A 20,519-nucleotide genomic window follows, 5' to 3' on the forward strand; every position below is an offset into this window, starting at 1 on the left:
TGAGTTAGCATTAAAAAATACATACAACTTAAAATTTTCAGCCATCTACGATCAACAGTTACTTTTGTATCGCGATTTTAATATCGGCAATACAACGTTTGCTGGGTCAGCTAGTGATATATAATTTATTTATCTTGACATAATCGGCGCATATGTCAAAGGCCTATGGTAATTCAGAACATCAATAAAATATTCGATATGGTCGCATATATTTAGAAGCGGATGTGCTATTAATCATCAGATTTAGGAACTTTTCGGAGGAGCTAACTACTATTCACTTTATATTTTGTCCTTGATTAAGGCGAATTATTAAGACATACCAACACTTTCTCACAGATCAATGTCACTGAAGATAGTTTCCACTAAGATACAAAAACAGGTCTTAGGGAAATGTCAGTGAAATACTACAGAATTTATTACAGTCTTCTCAAAATTGTCTTCTTAATTATTGTTAAAAGAAAATAATTATAAATAGAAAAAAAATTAAAAACATATTTTTTTATAGTTTGTAGAACTTCTAACGTGGAAGAATTTATTTTCTCTTCCTTTTTGATGTGTAAAATTAATTATGGAAAAAAATGCCTTGAGTTTCCATGTAAAATGCGAAAATTATTTTTCACCAACAGATATAAATCCTATCGCCCTTCATATATGTGATGAGGTCCATAAACAGCATGCCTTGCCCCATGCAGCATTTACCAGTGGGTGACTTCTTTGTACAGGATGCCAGCGAGATTAAGGGGACCACAACGGCGCCTATATCTGCCGTGAAGCAGTAATGTGTAAACATTATTGTGTTTCAGTCTGAAACGCGCCGTAGCTGGTGAAATTACCGGGAAAATGAGACTTCATCAATTGTACACATTTTGGAACTTTCTAGATTGATTACATCAGTTGCACACATTCTGGAACTTTCTAGATCATTCCCGAGATTTTTAGACTTTTACAGAGGTTTACATTATTTAGAGAAGGACATATGTATCCGAAACTTATTCTACATGGTTTATGGCTAATTATTTTTCGAATTACAACGTTCCTTCATTAATTTATTTCCTTTTAAAATTCGCCCAGCGGAGCGGGAGGGAACGGCTAGTAAGTACATAATAAAAAAAAAATATGTCGTTGGACTCAGTGAGCCTTACATCTTTGTGCCGTTTGGTGTCTAGACACTTGACCCGTCGAGTCCAGAGGCACGAAGAATGTATAAAGTATTAAGTACGCGCCTCAATAGGGATACTGGAAACCCAAGCGCTGCCAGCTATTTCGGTCAAGCTATTGCTGCCAATATTCTGGGTATACTCACCCGCAAAGATAGTTTTAATTTAATGCAATCATAGTATTGTAAGTACAGTTATAAGATTTGTTTTATGGTAATTATATTAGATATATTATTTCAAAAAAATGTCTATCCAAGGTGAAAATGAGAAGAAAACAGTCAAGAAAGTTTGTAGGGAAAAATTGCTGCTATATACTAATACTAATTAAGTTAACTGTAACTGTCTAATTTTTTTAACCGCATATACTGCAGAACTAAGCCTAATCGCCAATCCTTCAATATGGGGGCCCAATTGCAATTTGCAATCAAGAGTAATCCCAAGAAATATAGCAGCTTCCACTGGTTTTACCACCTTTCCGTTTAATAAAATATTCGCATCTTCATTTTTGACATTTGGCGCGGTAAATTTAATATATTTAGTTTTATGACTATTTAACAATAAGTTATAGGCGTAGTATGTCAGATAGAGCATTGATTACATCGTCATATAAAACAACTACTACCTTGTGTTTATTTTCTAGAAGGTTAGGTAGATCATTTATATAAATAAGGAAGAGTAAGGGTACAAGAATAGATCCTTTTGTTACCCCCATACCCTCATAATCTTATTATTTAAATATGAGATCAAAAAATCGAGCGCAGTTCCTCTTATACCATAGTGACATAGCTTCCTGACCAGCGTTAAATGTAGAACACAATCAAAAGCCTTAGATAAATCACAGAACATGCCAAGTGCATTCTGTGACTCCTACCAGGCCTCAAAAATATTCCTCATGAGTTCAACTCCTGCATTCGTAGTCGAGCGTCTCCTAGTAAAGCCAAATTGTTTTAAATGAAGTAACTTATAAGTGTTAAGGCAAGTAGGCATTTGGCTTAAAATATTTTTTTCTAAAACTTTACTAAGGATCGGCAACACCGAAACAGGTTAGACAAACTAAACATGGAATTTGATTTTTTTTTTATATTCTTTAACATTTTCCAAAAGAAGTGACTCAACAACCAGTGTTGTTGAGTCACTCCCACCAGGGTGGAGGAGACAAGAGTGCTTGTGATAGAAACTGGAATTTCAGAAAAAAAATCTCAAAAGCAGAAGCTCTTTCCTGCTCAGATTGGATTTTAGTATTGTTTGTTATTAGATTATATTCAAAATTGCAGTCTCTCGCTCTCCCAGATTCCTACTTGATAACTTTCCAAGTGTATTTTATTTTATTTGATGCATTTTTAATTATTTCTCTAATATGCATTGAGTTAGCAATAGTACATACTTTCTTAAATGATTCAAAGTATTTTTTCACATACACGAGAAATTCTACATCTACATGATGATCTCTCACTATATAGTTCATATAGCCGTTCTTTTCCTATGAATAATTTCGTGGAGCCTGTTCATCCAACTATTTATTTGGCTATCGAGAACAGCTTTAAAATTAAAAAAATAAATAAATGAGAAGTATAAAATCGTAGGTCCTCACCAACGTACAGATCGGTTTATATTTCAGAAATATTTCACGTTTACTTAGGGAGCTATCGAAAGTAGATCACGCGGTGTGCAATAGATAATTTTTAACTCAAACCCCACTGGAAACTTTAATTTTAAACGTCCGAAAGTATGCGTTGTCATTATAATATATTCCTACTTCCTAGTCATAAGAATAATAATAAAACTCCAATGGGAATAAAATGACGTATTTAAATAAAACACTACTTAAATGATTAAAAGTTTTTATTATTGTTTTAGCTAGCCCGACGTTTCATGACCTTTTCAGAACACGTTTTTAGGGAGGACTGCGGTTTTAATTACATTTTTACGACGACTAATGTAAAAGCACAGTTACAATTACACGCATTTTAATTTTACATATAATCACGCCTCTTTCCCGTAGGGGTAGGCAGAGATCACTTCTTTCCACTTGCTACGATCCGTACATACTTGTTTCGCTTCGTCCACTTTCATTATTCTTTTCATACATGCTCTTCGGTTTGGGGTACACTTGACCTGGCCTTTTTTCAAGACTACGTCCAACGTCCGCCTAGGTCTACCTCTTCCAACACTTTCATTCACACTGGCCTTATACACTTTTTTCGTCAATCGTTCTTCATTCATTCTCCCGACATGACCAAACCATCTCAGCGCATCACACGCATTTTAATGCATCAAAAAGTGTTTTATATAAATGCGCATCACTCGTGTAAATCAAAGTAAACACTGAAACATCGCTCACAAAACAAAGCTTCGTTGGTAATTAACTCTCCAGTCTAAATAACCCTCTTATGGCAGAAATCTTCTGTTTTGTTGCAGAAATACGCGTGGTGGTAATACTGTGCCCGATGATCTCTTCTTATTATTCAATAATAATAAGAAGAGTTTAAACAATACGGAATTAATGATTCCGTTTCTTTCGTTTGTTAAATAAGCCAGGCGCATATCATTATATTTATCAATTTCATGTACACGTTTTCATAATCAAACTAAAGTCTGTATAAAGAATAAGGAGACAAAATACCTACATACCCTCATACATATATACTTCCATATTGGGAAACACTACCCTCCCTTTAATAGTCTGACAATAATAGATAGTACCAATGTCAAATCGCATTATATAACTTGTCAATAAACGTATTTTTTATGTGTACATTGTGTCTCATCATTAGTTTAGACGCGCCAACGACAAAGCGAGATAATGTTATGTGAATTTATCTAAGAATGTCCTTTCTGAATGTGAACAAATACATCAACGCGAACTCTTTTTATATATTGTATGTTTAGGTAATTAATTATTTCAATGATTAATGATGGAATAATGATTTCAGGGGCGTGCACATCATTTAGGCTATAAACCTAAATAAATATAGCACTAGTGTTAAAGTTAATTTACCTACTACTTACGGCAGGCAGTCTACAGATTGCATATACGAAGCAATCAGCGTTTCATACAACTTATGTCGTACTGTAGTACTCGTACTTTTTTTTATTTTATTTTTATTTCACTTGGGAAACTTACAGCTATTTTTACAAATTTTTCACAACAAATAGATTAATAAATGCTAATTACAAGCTTCCACATATGTTTTTAAATTGCTTAAGCTCAGATTAATATATAACACAAACAATACTGTAATACAAAATATGTTCTAACTTATGAGATTAAGTGCTTCTTTTTTTTATATTAGACTTACATCGTCACTGTCTTTGGCAAGCACATTCTTAGCTACACGAGGACTACAAGTAAGGAGGTCAAAACGGTCATCATGGTTAAGCTCTTTTTCCGGTAGTTAGTGTGGCTGTAATGCTACACAAAGCCGGTTTCCGAAGACTACGAGTAGGAACATTAAGATTAATTTTGCTAAGAAGCTCCGGACTATCAATGTTATTTTGGGCTAATTTCACTGTAGCAGGAGTAAAGCGCAACTACGACTACTTATACCTGCAGTGCCTACCTTGCTAGAAAACCAATGCACGCCCCCGAATGATTCACCTGTGAAATGTAATGCCGTGTTCTTTCGTGAGGCTAGAACAATACGACATTATACTCGGTAACACATTGTTATCACTGTGACTCTCGGCGGCCTACTAAGAAGCGAAAAGGGGCGGGGCCGGCTGTTATGCAGTGTCACTGCTAAACAGTAGCGCGTTGTCTTTAGGTTGAATTTTCTGTGGTTGCACATTACTAACGGCGGGAGTTTTGAAAATGAACTCTAAGGATATTTATTCATAAAATGTAAATACTTACCATTAAGAGTTGGTAAATCTCAGAATTTATGCGAATTGATTAATTTAAGCTCAGGCTCTTTTACAGTAACATAATTAAGGAGTCGTTAAGCCTTTATGTAAAAGGTTTCAAGGACTCCTAAACTAATGAACGGATTTAAATGGGGATTACTTCATGGAGTGGAGTTTAGTCCAAATTGAGAGATAGGATACTTTTTATTTCGATTTGGAACCCATATGATTCTTATTTAAATATTTGTTTTATATGGACATATTTTCTGTGAGAGAATTAATTGACGCACGGTTTGACAGTTCTGCTGAACAACAAGGATTATAGGTCATGAAAAAATTCTTGATGTTATAAAAAATTATTGACAAATTCATAAAAAAACAATATTTTGTTTATTGTTATGTACAGAACAACGTCTGTAGGGTCAGCTAGTTAGACTATATAATTGACGTTACAGATGTTCAGGTCTTGTAGACTTTTTGTATCTAAATATTTTGTTATGATACCGCAAGTTATAAATTGAATTAAAAAATATTAATTGAGTAAATTTTTAATATTAATTTGTACTTGTACGAAATTATGATTTCTCGGAAGCTTTATCTTGTGGTTGTAAATGAATGCTTAACGGAGGTTGTTCTGTGCGATTTCTTGAACAATCCACTTTGTCGGCATCCACGCATCGGGCAACAGCTGGATCGAAAGCAAATCCAGCATCACATGAGAGCAGGCGAGGAAGTCCAGCAGAACATGAGTAGAAAGAGTAGCAATGACCCTCAAATCTGTTAAAAATATAGCAGTTATAAGTATTAAATTTAATTTATTCAAATAAAACAAATTATATTTATATATTTAAAATAATATTGTCAATAAAACATTAAAATAGCAAAGTATGATTTTTTACAATAAAATATATTTTTATTGTTACTTAAATCGCACTATTTACTTTTCAGGTTGGTTTCTTTAAGGCCGGTTACAGTGCTCCACCGACCGTCGGTGCGTACGTCAGTCGCGCTTGTCATTTATATGAAAATTCATTAAATCGTACAGTGCTGGACCGACCGGACCGTCGGTCAAGCGCGTCCGCATTCGTGCCGTCAGTCGACCGACGCGCTCGGAAATATATGAATTACATGAACGCGTTAAGTGCTGCACTGTTTGGTGGACCGACCGTACGGATATCTGTATCATCGTCGTTAAAAGTGATTTCGTACTGAACTTGAAAAAATATATCGACACCGTTTAATCACCGAAATTCGACTTCGCGAAGCACTATAGGATAACCAATACAGGAGCTCGAAATAAGTTTTGATGTTTCAAGTTGCCTCGTAATTTCGCCTATAATTCATCAAAATTTATGATCGACATTCTGAAATAATAAAAAAAAAATATTTTCCTTCGCGAAATGATGAATATAAAATAGTAAATGTAATTGTTGTTATGATCTTTTTTGCGACGATTGGGTGAAGATGATATCTACGTCTTCTGTTCCTTAAACGTCTACGAAGATAATAAGCAGTAATAAACTATTCGAATTTCGCGTCCATTTCGTGTACGACTGTAGCAGTCAGGTCAGTTTGTTGGTCAGGAGAGCACAGAATGATACAAACTGACGGTCGGTTAATACGTCTCGTCAGGACGTATCGTACGCACCGACGGTTGGTGTAGCACTGAAACCGGTCTAAAGACGTGTTTTTAGTTTATTCTATATATTATTTTAAGTCGATTAAAAGATGTGTAAGATCCGTAACAAAGCTTGTGATGTTGATCAGGAACTATAAGCTTAATTGTCTTTCTTTCAAAACGATAAGAGTAATATTTCAAAGTGACACTTTGTCCTTTAGTAGCGTTATTCAACGACTTACGTCCGTTTTCAATAACGTATTTGTAGTTACGGATACATTGCTGTCACCGTTTAATGATAATATCTTATCTATCCATAGTTATGTCCAATATATAGTATAGTCCAATGCTTTATGTCGATAGGATATTTAAATGTAAGTAAGCGTAATAGGATAGATTTGTCTACCACTAGTAAGTTAAACTAAGGATAGATAGGTTATTGAAAACGGCCGTTAGATAATTAAAATACGTCTAGATCTCTATCTAGGCTCTCCTTTTGCTAGCAGCCTTGCGAAACTCTCTAAGAAAAAATTGATTCACGCGATTGTATGAAACGTGCAGTGATTGATAGATTGACAGATGATGGCTATAATATCGTACAAAACGGAGATAGCCAAAATCCACTTCGTTTTAAGTAATTGTTCGCTTTCAAACTTTGTCGGATTATACTTCGTCGCTTATCGCCATACTGTAATTACTACTATTTCAAACTTATGTCAAATGACTGCACGTTTCATACTAAACTAAATTTCAATTTTTACTTAGGCAGTCCCGCCTCATATTACGTAGTATTTACATCCTCTCTGGCTATGAGACAACCAATAAGAACAGGCAAGTCTTATTACTTTAGTGTGCGTGACAAGCTACGTGTTACAATCGCGATTTGTATGTCACTTTGTGTCAGTGTCAGAGGTTTACTGTCAACCTCAAATTTTTTCGACGTTTTCACAGCTGTCACAGTCTATATAAATGTATAAACGATCTTAGTAGTTCTTCAATTACCTTAATATAAAACAACATCAAGCATTCATGTATTTAAGTCGTACTTACTTGTGGTTAGTTTCAACGGGAACTTTGCTTTCGTCATATGTTGCTGGAGGACACTTGAAACCAAGAAACTCTGGAACACAACATTGTATCAAGTTAGACGATGGTATTACAAACGAACCGTGGTCGCACTGAAGCAGAGTTTCCGGTAACGAATCATCCTGCCACCATAATCCTTACCTGGAACATTACAGGTTGATACAAGGTCAGCCCAATCGCAACGGCTAGTAGAAGGGTTGAACGCCAAGCCACTAGGACACAGCATCTCATGAGGCTGGCCAGCCACGCACTGGCGGTAGTGGCCACAATCCGTGGGTGTTGTCAATGGAGACGGGAAGAACCCATACTGATGGGGACAGTCAGACGTTGGATCAGCTGGTTCTGTAACACATAACAAATTAATTAAAATCACTTATTGAACGTGAAAAACTACCACCCATTGGAAATAGTACCTATTTATTTATTTATTTATTTATTTATTTATACTTTAATAAAACGGCGTAAGCCAATTACAATATTAAAGTAAGAATTAATTACAAACTAAACATATTACACAAATAATAGTTAATAAATACAAAGTTTACTGTAAATAACTAACAATTAATTAACCCCAATACCGTTCATCCATTCCTCTCACAAAAACGCAAGCACTCTGTTAAAATGCCTGTTAAAACACCTGAGAAGAACGGGCGCGAGAAACTCAGCAGGCTTATTTTTTTCCTTAACTTGCTTAAATATATATAATACATACTGGTATGTATTCCGAAAAGCTGTTTTGCCTGACTCCTGCCGCTGAATTCCACCTTCGCATGACACGCCACAAATTAGGATATTATCTCCAACATCTGGATGTGTGGCGTTTCTCCACTGTGCGGTTTTTAAGGAACTTTCTTCCACGTATTACAGCTGTGGTATGAGCTTCTTAGTGCGGTGTATTGTGATCACCGCCACGTTCTCTTGCAACGCCAGAGGAATCACAGGTGCGTTGCCGGCCTTTAAGGAAGGTGTACGCGCTTTTTTCGAATGTACCCATGTAGTATCGTCCCGGATACACCGCGCAAGGAAGCTCATTCCGCAGCTTTGTAGTACGTGGATTAAAGTTCCTTGAAAACCGAACTGTGGAGAACACACACCTCACCTCCAGATGTTGGGGATGATATCCTAATTTGTGGCGTGTCATGTGAAGGTGGAATTCGGCGGTAGGAACTTTAGGAGCTTTATCAAGAATAAACTTGTTGACTGTCTGGGTTCTAGTCCAGTCAACAAGGCAAGGGAACGAATAAGGGCATGTAGGACACCGAAATGACACTTATGAATGTCAAAAAAATATTTTTTCTTATTGAATCTACCGCTACATCGTAAAGGGTTGAGCTAATGAGAAGAAGTAGCAAGAAACTCATTGCCTCTCTTTTTTCATTCACTCACTCTATCGATTACACCCCGTTTCTTCTTTCATTAAAAATACTTACGGGCATCGCCACGATCGTTACACTGGACATCAGAAGGATAGCCACATGGATAATTAGGCCATTGTACGGATGGATCATAGTGAAGACCATCAGGGCACATCATTTGAACTGCCTCGAATTCCTTGAAAAAAATCAATAATTTAACTGGTATTGAAGTGGTACTCTAGTGGCTCGGAAATGTACCTCATCGCAAGCTTTGACACTTTTAACGCAAGATAGAGCAAAAAAATTGCGTTATTTATGACCAGAGTTGACACATGTAAGAATTCGATTATCATAAGTCTGGCGGTCAGACTCCTGCTCAAAACCTACCGACGATGGCTAGAAATTGCAACCTGTACAACTTTTACGCTATGTAATAACAGACATATATTTTCATTATTATGACTAAGTTTTTTTCTTAGGTTATTTGTTTTTTTTGTATTATTTATTGTACTAATATGGATGTCTTTGTGCATTAAAGTTATAATTCATCATTATAACAGCTAGTATATCTACAGAGTTGTGGGAGGAGCAGCCTCCAGTGGGCTCTTTTGCACAGGAAGCTGGCTAGATCATGGGTACTACAACGGCGCCTATATCTGCCGTGAAGCAGTAATGTGTAAACATTACTGTGTTTCGGTGTGAAGGGCGCCGTAGCTAAAGAAATTACTGGGCAAATGAGACTTACCATCTTATGTCTCAAGGTGACGAACGCAATTGTAGTGCCGCTCAGATTTTTTGGGATTTTCAAGAATCCTGAGCGGCACTGCATTGTAATGGGTAGGGCGTATCAATTACCATCAGCTGAACGTCCTGCTAGTCGCGTCCCTTATTTTCATAAAAAAATATACAGAAGATAATGAAATTGTGAGTTAAGTATATGTTAATGCCTTACTTTACATTCGACATAAGAATCGCAGTGTCCTGATACTTTTAAGTACCCATTTCTCTGGACGCATATATTTTTAGAATCAGCTGGACTTTCACTGCCACTACCTACAAATATATAAAGTTTAAGTCAATTATACAGCGTAAATAAATAGAAATCCAAGATAATAATTAGTACTTACAAGATGATGCCATCAACGTAGCAATTACTGCGAAAATATACATTTTATTGTGTGAAGACTAGTGACCTTTTTAACAATAATGATTCCCATCGAATGATAGTAACACTCAAACCATATTCTTTTTATAACAAACGTTTATTGTACTTAAATGATTAAATCAATGATTAAGTTATCTTAAACAAGTTTATGGAAATGATTTAATTGCTAGAACAATTATTGAGGTATAACAGTTAAATAACGGAATTTGAATGAAAATGTTGCATAAACGGAAATACAATTATCATTGTAACAGTGACATAGTTCCTATTCAGACTTCTATAAACAATAATTTTATTTACAATCTCTTAATAACGAGGTATGAATGAAACATCTTAAAGTTACTGAATTATTTCTTCTGGTTCTTCGGCTTTTTTGTCCTCTTCAACGTTTTCCACACCTTGCTTCTCTTTATTAAAATTTTGGTAGTTTGTCGTTGTTGTTGTAAGATCCTCGACCTCATCTGGTGTAAGTGTCGTTATTTCAGGAGCAGCCCGGAGTTTTTCAAAAGCTGTTTGAGAATTCTGCCTCAGCTCCTCAGCTTTTCTGGATCGTTCCGCTTTACTTCTTAATTCTTGTGGGCATACTGATATTTCGTCAGCCGCAACACACGATTCGGTTACTTCGTCGTAAGCATTGTATCCTCCGCAAAAAAGACGACGTGGCTTACCATCAATACATACGAAATATTTTTGACAATCGTCTGCAGATCTAAAAACAAAAGATGTAAAATATATAAAGATTTTGTCATAAACAATATTAGGAAATTTATATCTTATAAATATGTCTGATAAGTGAAATAATTTAGAAAATGGAATATGGAACGCTCCAAAGAGCGTTTTCAAAAGTGGACTGAATATTTATTTTATGAGAAAATTGATAAATATGAGAATAATAATCTCAAAGGTACAGCTATTTATTTCGCTACATCTTTTATGCCAAACAAAACAGTAGTCCATCAATAGCATCTTGTACAGAACTTAACTACTTCTACTTATTCTGGTATTTGGTAGAGCGTTTGATATTATACATCAAAAGAACTTATGGATATGAAATAAGCAAACGAGTAAAGATCCTAGGCTAATTATTATACAGACAACGTGCGTCAATAACGTATAAATTTTGATTAAAATACTAATTACAACAGGTTATGTTATTATAGTGTCCGCGCCAACCGGCCATCGACAAAGTTTAAATGTCATTTTCAAACTGACCTTGAAGTTATGTAATTATTTATTAGGAATGTCAAGATGTTTGCTAAACGATTTAGGGTCGCGATATCAAATACATTAAAGTTGTATTAGTGACGTACCTGTAAGTCCTGTATCCAACAGGTGGCCCATACTCTTTGGATTCTGGCACTACGGGACATTTGAAACCTAGGAAAGCTGAAAAAAAATAAAAATTGTTTAGAGCACCATATAGCAAAGAAATATTCGGAGTACATATTTATAGTTGATATTATCAGCAACAAGTCAACCGGACATATGGCCGTTGGAGTAGTAAAGATACTAAGATCTCTGGAATAGGTTGGATGAGGGTAGCGAAGGAACGATCGTCATGGCGATCTTTGGGGGAGGCCTTTGTCCAGCAGTTGACGTCTTCTTGGTGTAAATATTATAACTGTAAATAATGTTAACATTATGTTTGTATTTCTGTTGAAGTCCCAAATAAATAAATTATGCAATTTATACATATTATAAATATTTTTAAAGTGGCTGTTTCTTACACCGAAAGAAAAACAATAACGCAATAAAACACATTAGGTAATTAAATCAAATAATTAATTATGAAAATGTTTGTCTGTAAGATTGTCTGGTTATGGCGTGACTATTAAAATTAAAAAAATTTGAGTAAATATTTCGTAAAATGTAATAAACAATAAATTGTATAAATTTAAATTATCGTATATTGGATGCATCAACCTTTAGAGCTTGAATTCACTGCCCGTGTAAGGATGCTTTATGAATCATGTTCGCGAAGCATCCAAGCGTCTGATTATTTATTAAGTATAGCAGAATCGAGCTGGCAGGAACAGCACCCGAATTACAGGAAAATAATTGTTTTAATATTTTTGTATGTTGCATTCAGACGTATTTTTACCAGAAAAAGGCCACCCACTGCTCGGAAAAGGCAGACATATTCATAGATAAGTATTTTCTTATCATTCGATATATGAAGATGTTTACCTTCTGCATCACAATCGGCGACTTGATCTGGCCATTCACAACGGTACGTTTCAGAACTAAAGGCAAGTCCTTCAGGGCAGTTGAACTCATATGCGTAACCATTCACGCAGTTCTTGAATGATCCACAATTACGAGAGTCTCCAATTCTGAAGTAACCAAACTGGTGAGGACAATCGGCCGTGGGCTGTGCTGGCTCTGAAATTCAATATTGCTTTTAATGATTTATGCTTTTTCGCTGAGCGTTGAGTCACTGTGGCTTCATAGTCTGACTTTTACCACAATGGTCACAGTACACCCAAAGAGCGATTTGCCCTGTTTTCTGCCGGCGTATTGGGATTCGGCATGGCATTGAATAGAGGATCATCCCACCACATGTGACTAACTAAAATATCATCTTCACCATCTAGATGAGCGGCGTTCCCCCACACTGCAGTCTTCCAGGAACTCTCTTCCATGCACAAAGAAATGAATTTCTTGCGTGGTATTTCCAGGACAATACGAAATAGGACCTTGAAGGCCCTGATGCGCCGATACTAGGCGGCAGAGAATACACACCATTATTATTTAGATTAGACCATCTCTTAAGTCATATTGCATCTATAACACACTTGCGTCATCTACCAACTCAAGTGTTTGTTAGGGTCCTACGATTGTATGACTGTGCGAGCCGACATTATGTACGGAGGTGAAATTCGGCTCCTCCGAGAACTCTCCAGTGTAATATCTTAAACACATATATTACTCACGTAATGAGCGGGCAAGACATGGCACATCTATGGGATACTGACACGGATCCACATTAAACTTTACATTAGGATTGTAGCGGAGACCATCTGGACAGGTTTTTTCTTCGGCAGTACCATTCTAGAGAGACAGAAATTATAATAATCATAATTGCCGTTGGTATAAAAATCAAAAAAAATATTGTTAACACGAGAAACAAACATAACTTTTTATGCCTCGTACTCCGTTAATTCGAGTCAGTAAGTCTTTTATTGGGCGATGTATATGCTTTTACAACATCATCCCATCATAACACAAATGTGTTACTAAATTCAAAAGAATTGTTAAAAACGTTTATGTGGTAAAGGTTAATATAACATAAATGACTTCCTCATGATACCACAGACCGGGGAGTGAGCGAACGCCCTCAGGCTATTTTATTATAAATTTTAGTATACGATACTATATATATTGTAAGTAAATTATAGAAAAAAAAGCCCGCTGAGTTTCTTGCGCCCATTCTTCTCAGGTCTGAGGCATACTATTTCAAATGGGTTGACGTTCAATAAGTGATTTTTAATCCTGTTTTGAATAAAATATTTGAATTTGAATAAGAAACAAGTTATATTTTTAAAGTTTAAAGGATTACTAAGAACTTCAAACCAACTATGCTATTTATGAGAAAATCGTTATCAACAAGATCGTTTTGTGGCATTTTAGTTAAATTGAGAATGCATATTTGATCGTGCGATTCAAAGCTATGAAAATCATCATAAACAACTCGAATTATATCTGAAAATGTTGAATAAAAAAGTTTAAGCTACTATATTTATAAGGCTTATTTACAGCTGTATTTTGTTGATTTTAAACTCATCACGCATATCGATAACGCATGCTTAATTGGCTTCAATTCTTGGAATATTTTTCAATAAATATTGGACAGCAAGTCTTACATATTACTCAAAAATAAAAGACCTCTAATAATGATCATAAGTTATGATCCATAACTTACCAAACATTCAATGTATTTGTCACAACTTCCTGGTACAGAGTAGCGCTCGTTTTTTTCTTTACATGTCTGCCTACTTATTGGTCGTGATTGTGCCTCATTCTGGTCGGGATATAAACCAGCACCATTATCACCAAAGTTGGCATTTATTGCGCTTGTGTCACCATCATTTCCATCAATATCCTGGCTAGCGTCCCCAACATCACTAGATTCTTTCAGGCTAACTTCATTCTTATTAGCCTCAACTGTTTCTTCTAGTTTGGCTACATTGTCTTGACTAGCTTCACCAATGTCACCGGTTTCTTTAAAACTGGCTTCATCAGGATTACTTTCTTCAGTTTCTTTTAGATTTGCTACATTTTCATTACTAGCTGCACCGATGTCACTAGCTTCCTGAAGATTAGCACTACTAAAATCTGAGCTTTTTAGTCCGTCAGAGTTTTCTTCAACTGCCAATTCTTTTTCATTTGTGTTCTCTAAGTTGTCAGATGATAACTGACCATACGCTAAAAAGGACAATGGATCAATAATAAGTCTCAATTTCCATAATAAAGGTGACCTTATTTTTAAGATTCCAAATAGACCTTAAAAATTTGAAAATATTCATTTATTATAAGGCCTAATTAGTAATAAATATAATGATGGACATTGTAAATGCTATTTACTGTTTTGAAGTGCGGTGTCATTCTAGCAAATAGGAAACCCTTTGAAATGTCCAATTAGCTATTTTTGCAGCTTAAGTTCACAACGCCTTATACATGTCGGATTTTGCAATTTTGTTGTTCTTAATTTATGTAAGTTCAAACTATGGCTAAGTAATGATGAGTTTAAAAAATTGCGAGAAACAACTAACAACTGGTGTTTGTAGATTTTCTTGTTTCTATTGCCACCTTTATTCTAGATTTACGAGATATGCTGATCTAACTAAGACTTTAAATTAAAATAGATTTTGTTGTTTCAGTAGTTATCCCGACACTTCTATTTATAAAAATCTGTCAAAAGGGTTTTGGAATTTGAATAAGCGTAGGATTTAAAAAAGTTTTTTTTTTTAATTACTCAATAGTCGCTTTTGGCATTGACCAAATTCTTCATGTTCAAATACATATAAAATATGATCAAATATGGGTGTATTTTGTATACCATATAACGTAGAAAAGCAATACCAGACACATAACTTGTTTTGTGTGAATATTGCTGTATTGATTTAAGGTGTTACGATTAAATTGATAAAAGTTGATTATTGGTAGTACACGGATATAAACAAATTCAAGTTTATAATTTAAAATTTGTGATCTTTGATGACATTGAAACTATAATTAATGATGATATATTAAATCAAATGTTTGAAGAATCCGTTCGGCGAATAACTTAACATTGGAATAGGTCACTTTTAAATATTAATGAGATGTCTTAAAAATATAGTTTACGTATTTTATTTTTTATACCAAGTCTTGATACTTTAAGGTCAGGGCTGTATGGAGCTTCTCTACCTTGTTTGTAACGATAAAGTAAAAAAAGAAAATAATTAAACACATATTCTATAACTGCTGCTACACTGACTGTATTTATAATATAGTATATACTTAGATCATTTATACGTCTAGATGGACAATATACAGGCCAGGAGTATTAGTTTAATGTACGTGACAAGCTACTTACACTCGCCTTATGTATGACACTTTGTGTTAGTGTGCGTGAATTGCTCTAAATAAAGTTCTAAACACAATTTTTTTTCGACATTTTCACATATTATATTTATAATTTCTTCAAGTAGTTAATATTATTCAAATGTGTCGGTCGATTTCATCAAGACTAAAGATATGTGTGCTTATGTTATATTTATGCAATGTGTTATTTTTAATATAATAAAGTGATAAGCCTCACTTCTGGGATTAATTACACAAATTAAATTTATAAAAAAAATATGCATGATGCTGGATTCCAATCTGGAGCCAGTCGTTCGAGTGGCGTATCGTTCATAAATCTTGTATATGTCTTGTTCAACTCTCAGGTTGCAGCTTCATCTACAGGATCTACTTTACAGTTGATAACCTGCTCAACCCCAACATTTGCATAGTAGGAAATTGACATAAGATGTCGCTCTTGTAAATCTAAAGAATTTGTTATTTTTTTAAATTATACTCATAATTTAATTATATTTATACCTCTATAGTTGGTTTCAACTAACAATTCGTTGGTTTTTTAAAAAGAAAAATGTTCAAAAACACATGATATTTTAGCAATCGTCTGTATTACTTTAAACTCCGATCAGGAATTTAAAATAAATTACGGAACATAAAATACCTCTTAGGTGTCTAATAAAGCAATTATATTAATCTACTGATTTACAATAAGTAAAGAATGATTCATAAATTTATATCGAATCTAAAACTCTTATGAAAAACATAGCACAAGTATTTTTTTACTAGCATAGAGGTCGTTATTCGACCATTATTCATTTTATCTTGACTTTATAAGTCTTTATTTGTCAAAGACATAAACCTCTATAATGTATGTCTGTCTTACAAGCAGTAGTGTGTGTGATTTTTATTTTAATTAATTTTATGCATTTATAAGGCATTTTAAAAACAAAAATAGGTTTATGCACTCCAAATAAACTTTAACAGTATTATATTACACGTCTATAAATTCGCACATTTAAAAAAAAAGGGTAGGCACACGTTTTCGTTTTACGTATTAATATTTTTTTTATGAAAATAAGGGACGACGACGGCAGGACATTCAGCTGATGGTAATTATTGATACGCCCTGCCCATTACAATGCAGTGTCGCTCAGTACAATTGAAAAACCCAAAAATTTTGAGCAGCACTACAACTGCGCTCGTCACCTTGAGACATAAGATGTTAAGTCTCATTTGCCCAGTAATTTCACTAGTTACGGCGCCCTTCAGACTGAAACACAGTTATGCTTACACATTACTGCTTCACGGCAGAAGTAGGCGCCGTTGTTGTTCCCATAATCTAGCCGGCATCCGGTGCAAAGGAGCCTCTCACTGGTTTATATATAGTTTAGATAGCAACTAATTGCCACTGACAATGACCTAATTACAATAATTTTTCTATAACTATATTTATTATTTTCGCTATATTCATAATGTCAGTCTAACGTATTTATGTAATATAAAAGCTATTTTTGGAATCTAAAATCATTGTGACTCTTATTAAGATATGAGTAATTATAATATGAATTATAAATAATAATAATTTTAAATTATTAAAACTTTCGTGAGTCATTATTAATTTATTTATTAATACGTCTATACACACGTTTTATCGGTGTGGGTACCGACTATTTAATAATAATTATTTTATAAGGTTATAAATAATTATAATATATTTATTAATTATGTATGTAATTATATCAGCTGCTAGAATCGCACTAATAGTTGGTGCGATTATGAACCTTTTAATTATGTTCAATTATAACAACGTGCATTTATCATTAAGCATTTAACTGATTTGTAGATAAAACGTACATATAATTATTATAATATGATGGAGCTTATGTTAATAAAATATCCGATTAAAGTTTTGCTGGAAGTTATTTGAATTTTTTCGATCTTGCAATATTTATAATACTTATACTTCTCTATGCGATTACTACAAAGCGTTGCCATCTTAATAGTGTATCAAGATTATTTTAACAACACTTATAGTGCATTGAAATGTTGCAATTTAAGGACCGAATATTGCATTTTTTAGAGGATGCATGTTTATTGTTGGGACATATGTCGGGTAAAGCTATTTGCTACAAATTATGCCATTACGAATTTTTCGTAGGACACATAGTTTCAGAGATATCGGGAAAAAGGTTGCACTCCTTTTTCCAAGATCGCGGCTTGGGGACCAAGGGCTGCAACCCCACAAACTTGCGGTTAAGCTCCTACCGACCTCAAAAATGCAAAGCTCATGTAGCATTTCAATGGGCTAATATATATCAAGAAGACTTAAATTTTTAAACACACAAAACTATTTGAGTTAGTGTAGCAAATGGAATTAGTGTAAAACAAAACAAGAATTGCGATATTATGTATACACATGAACAAAGTAACTTCCCCTTAATAGAGACATTTATTAAGTGTTAATTGGCACATTCTTAGTTTAATCTATCCAGCAGTTTAAGTTAAAGTAGAATCACTTATAAGCCTAAGTTTTGGCTAGATTTCATTAAATTTTTTGGACTATACAAAATAGATGACGACCGAATTCTCAGACCTACCAAATATATCTAACATAAAATTTATCGTATTACAATATTTATTATAATCGATTGCTATCTTGCAACCCTATTGCGAAACTGTGGATGGAATATAATAATATTAAAATCGCGATACAAAAATAGGTGTTGATCGTAGATGGGTGAAAATTTGAAGTTGTATGTATTTTTTAATGTTAAATCATAATAAAGTGAAAAGAAAAAAATGTCAAAAAAAATTAAATATTTAGGGGTTGGTGGCCCTTATCATTAAGGGGTATAAAAAATAGACGTTGGCTGATTCTCAGACCTACCCGAAAATTTCCAAAACAAATTGGTTTAGCCGTTTCGGAGGAGTTTGGTAACAAACACCGGGACACGAGAATTTTATATAGTATAAGATTTTACCTAGAGGAGGAAAAATATATGAAAATGTACTTACTTAAGGCGCATATACACGCCACAATAAAAATCGTCTTCATATTTGCAAAAGCACACGTTCGCGCGGTGCTGGCACTACCACTAAGTGACCGCCGGTCGTGTGAGGAGGATGTAGCGCCTATGACCTTGAGGACACTCCGTCTTGTCTTGTGTAACTCATCAGCCACACCTTGTTACAACAGGAGTGCTAACAAGAAGCCCGCGAGACTTGGAGGATGCAACGTGTTGTGCAATGAATGTAAATTTGTATTGTTATTGCCATTTTGTGGTATCAGTCATAATATATACAGCAGTGAAAGGCTTAGTGGGAAATTTGATTGAGTCATTGGAGTATTTTAAGTAATTAACATAATTCTACAAAATGATTAATAAATTAAAAACTAATAACTCTTTCTTCCTAATTATATCGATTAATTTGATATTTTACACAAAAAACACCATTAATAACCATAATGTTAACACTAGGATAAAAATAAACTTATAATGCCTACTACTCGGCTAAATCGATTTAGTAAGTCTTGTGTGGGGCGATGTGTATGCATTTACAACAAGATCCCAGAAATTGTACGAAAGAAATGAATTACGAAACTCAAAAGAATTTTTAAAAGACGTTTGTGTGGTAAAGGTTACAATAGCATAAATGACTTTCTTAATGATACCACGGATTGGGGATGGAGCGACCGCCCGAAGGCTATTGAATAATAAATGTTATTGTACGATATTATATTGTAATCATATTTTTATGAAAAAAAAAGACGCCCGCTGAGTTAGTTGCGCCCGTGTTTCTCAGGTTTTCAGGCATTCTTTTTCGAATGCGCTGTAGCTTTTACGTTCAATAAATGATATTGTATCCTATTTTGAATAAAATGCCTTTGCATTGCCGAGAGCCGTTGCCTCTCGTCCGCAAGGTGCCGGTGTGACTCCCACCCCAACTCATTCCGAATATGTACCTTGATTCGATGCTCTTCAAATGAAGTAAATGTGAACTTGATCAACATTGGTCAGCGTGGTCTTCGATCATTGGGCACTGAAGGTCTATCACCAAAATCGAAAGCCGAAGTTTCGTTCCGACACGAGAGAACAACGAACTTTCAAAATACTTCGTATCCGAATAGTGCGGACGGATTTCGTTTCGGAGCCATATACATAACCATAAAAAGTGAAATTGTAGTTACGATCATAATAATGTCAGACTACGAAAAAGTAAATGTCAAGTGAATTTGGGAATTAGGTAAACAAAAGACGAAATGTCTAATCGCGAACTTCGTATATATCTTCGGATCCGAAACACTTTCGTAATAGGAAAATGTACGATCCGTCAACCAAAACTTCGTATTTCGATTTTCGTAATAGGGGCTCCTGATACGGGGCATGTTAGAGTCGCTCCGTTATGTATCATAGACCTAGAATATACTTGCGTATAGACAACCCAATACCTGACCAATTTTGTCAATGTGAATATTAAGTCACTAGCACAGTGACTTAATATTCAAAATACGAAGGAGCGAATGATATGCGTGGCTGACGTTTTACGACTTGTCAATCAAAATCGTTTGCAGTTACAATAGATTCGCTTTCCTTTCCTATGTTGCTGTATCTACGTTACAGATGTTCTTCTTACTCGCTTTGTTCGTCTATTCGCTAGTATATTAGTAAGTGTATAGTTAGCAGGTAGTGTGGCGGTCCTCCACAGTGCGGTTTTCAAGGAGCTTTCTTCCA

At 34.7% G+C, this 20,519-nt stretch overlaps 2 protein-coding genes across 2 annotated transcripts; both read right to left on the reverse strand.

The window, feature by feature from the left end:
* Nucleotides 1-2,981: 2,981 nt before the first annotated feature.
* Nucleotides 2,982-10,292, reverse strand: LOC126965734 (protein obstructor-E-like). The gene is made up of 6 exons (XM_050809491.1): nt 10,187-10,292; nt 10,012-10,112; nt 9,135-9,255; nt 7,846-8,046; nt 7,669-7,738; nt 2,982-5,777 (listed from the first exon to the last, which is right to left on the reverse strand). The coding sequence occupies exons 1-6, from the start codon at nt 10,227-10,229 to the stop codon at nt 5,576-5,578; spliced, it is 738 nt and encodes a 245-aa protein (XP_050665448.1). The 5' UTR covers nt 10,230-10,292; the 3' UTR covers nt 2,982-5,575.
* A 10-nt stretch (nt 10,293-10,302) lies between these two features.
* Nucleotides 10,303-18,963, reverse strand: LOC126965698 (uncharacterized). Its single transcript, XM_050809435.1, has 6 exons — nt 18,802-18,963; nt 14,147-14,649; nt 13,158-13,275; nt 12,412-12,606; nt 11,535-11,610; nt 10,303-10,933 (listed from the first exon to the last, which is right to left on the reverse strand). Exons 1-6 carry the CDS (start codon nt 18,839-18,841, stop codon nt 10,564-10,566), a joined length of 1,302 nt encoding a protein of 433 aa, XP_050665392.1. The 5' UTR covers nt 18,842-18,963; the 3' UTR covers nt 10,303-10,563.
* Nucleotides 18,964-20,519: the final 1,556 nt, after the last annotated feature.

This window comes from Leptidea sinapis, chromosome 8 (assembly GCF_905404315.1).
Source record: "Leptidea sinapis chromosome 8, ilLepSina1.1, whole genome shotgun sequence".
NCBI classification, from domain to species: Eukaryota; Metazoa; Arthropoda; class Insecta; order Lepidoptera; family Pieridae; genus Leptidea; species Leptidea sinapis.

Coding starts and splice junctions, on each gene's coding strand:
- LOC126965734 (XM_050809491.1), bottom strand. CDS start 10,229: ATGTATATTTTCGCAGTAATTGCTACGTTGATGGCATCATCTT. Junction 10,113..10,186: donor TACGTTGATGGCATCATCTT/GTAAGTACTAAT, acceptor ATATATTTGTAG/GTAGTGGCAGTGAAAGTCCA. Junction 7,739..7,845: donor ATCAACCTGTAATGTTCCAG/GTAAGGATTATG, acceptor GTTGTGTTCCAG/AGTTTCTTGGTTTCAAGTGT.
- LOC126965698 (XM_050809435.1), bottom strand. CDS start 18,841: ATGAAGACGATTTTTATTGTGGCGTGTATATGCGCCTTAA. Junction 13,276..14,146: donor ACAAATACATTGAATGTTTG/GTAAGTTATGGA, acceptor CTGTCTCTCTAG/AATGGTACTGCCGAAGAAAA. Junction 11,611..12,411: donor CGCCGATTGTGATGCAGAAG/GTAAACATCTTC, acceptor ATTTTTTTTCAG/CTTTCCTAGGTTTCAAATGT.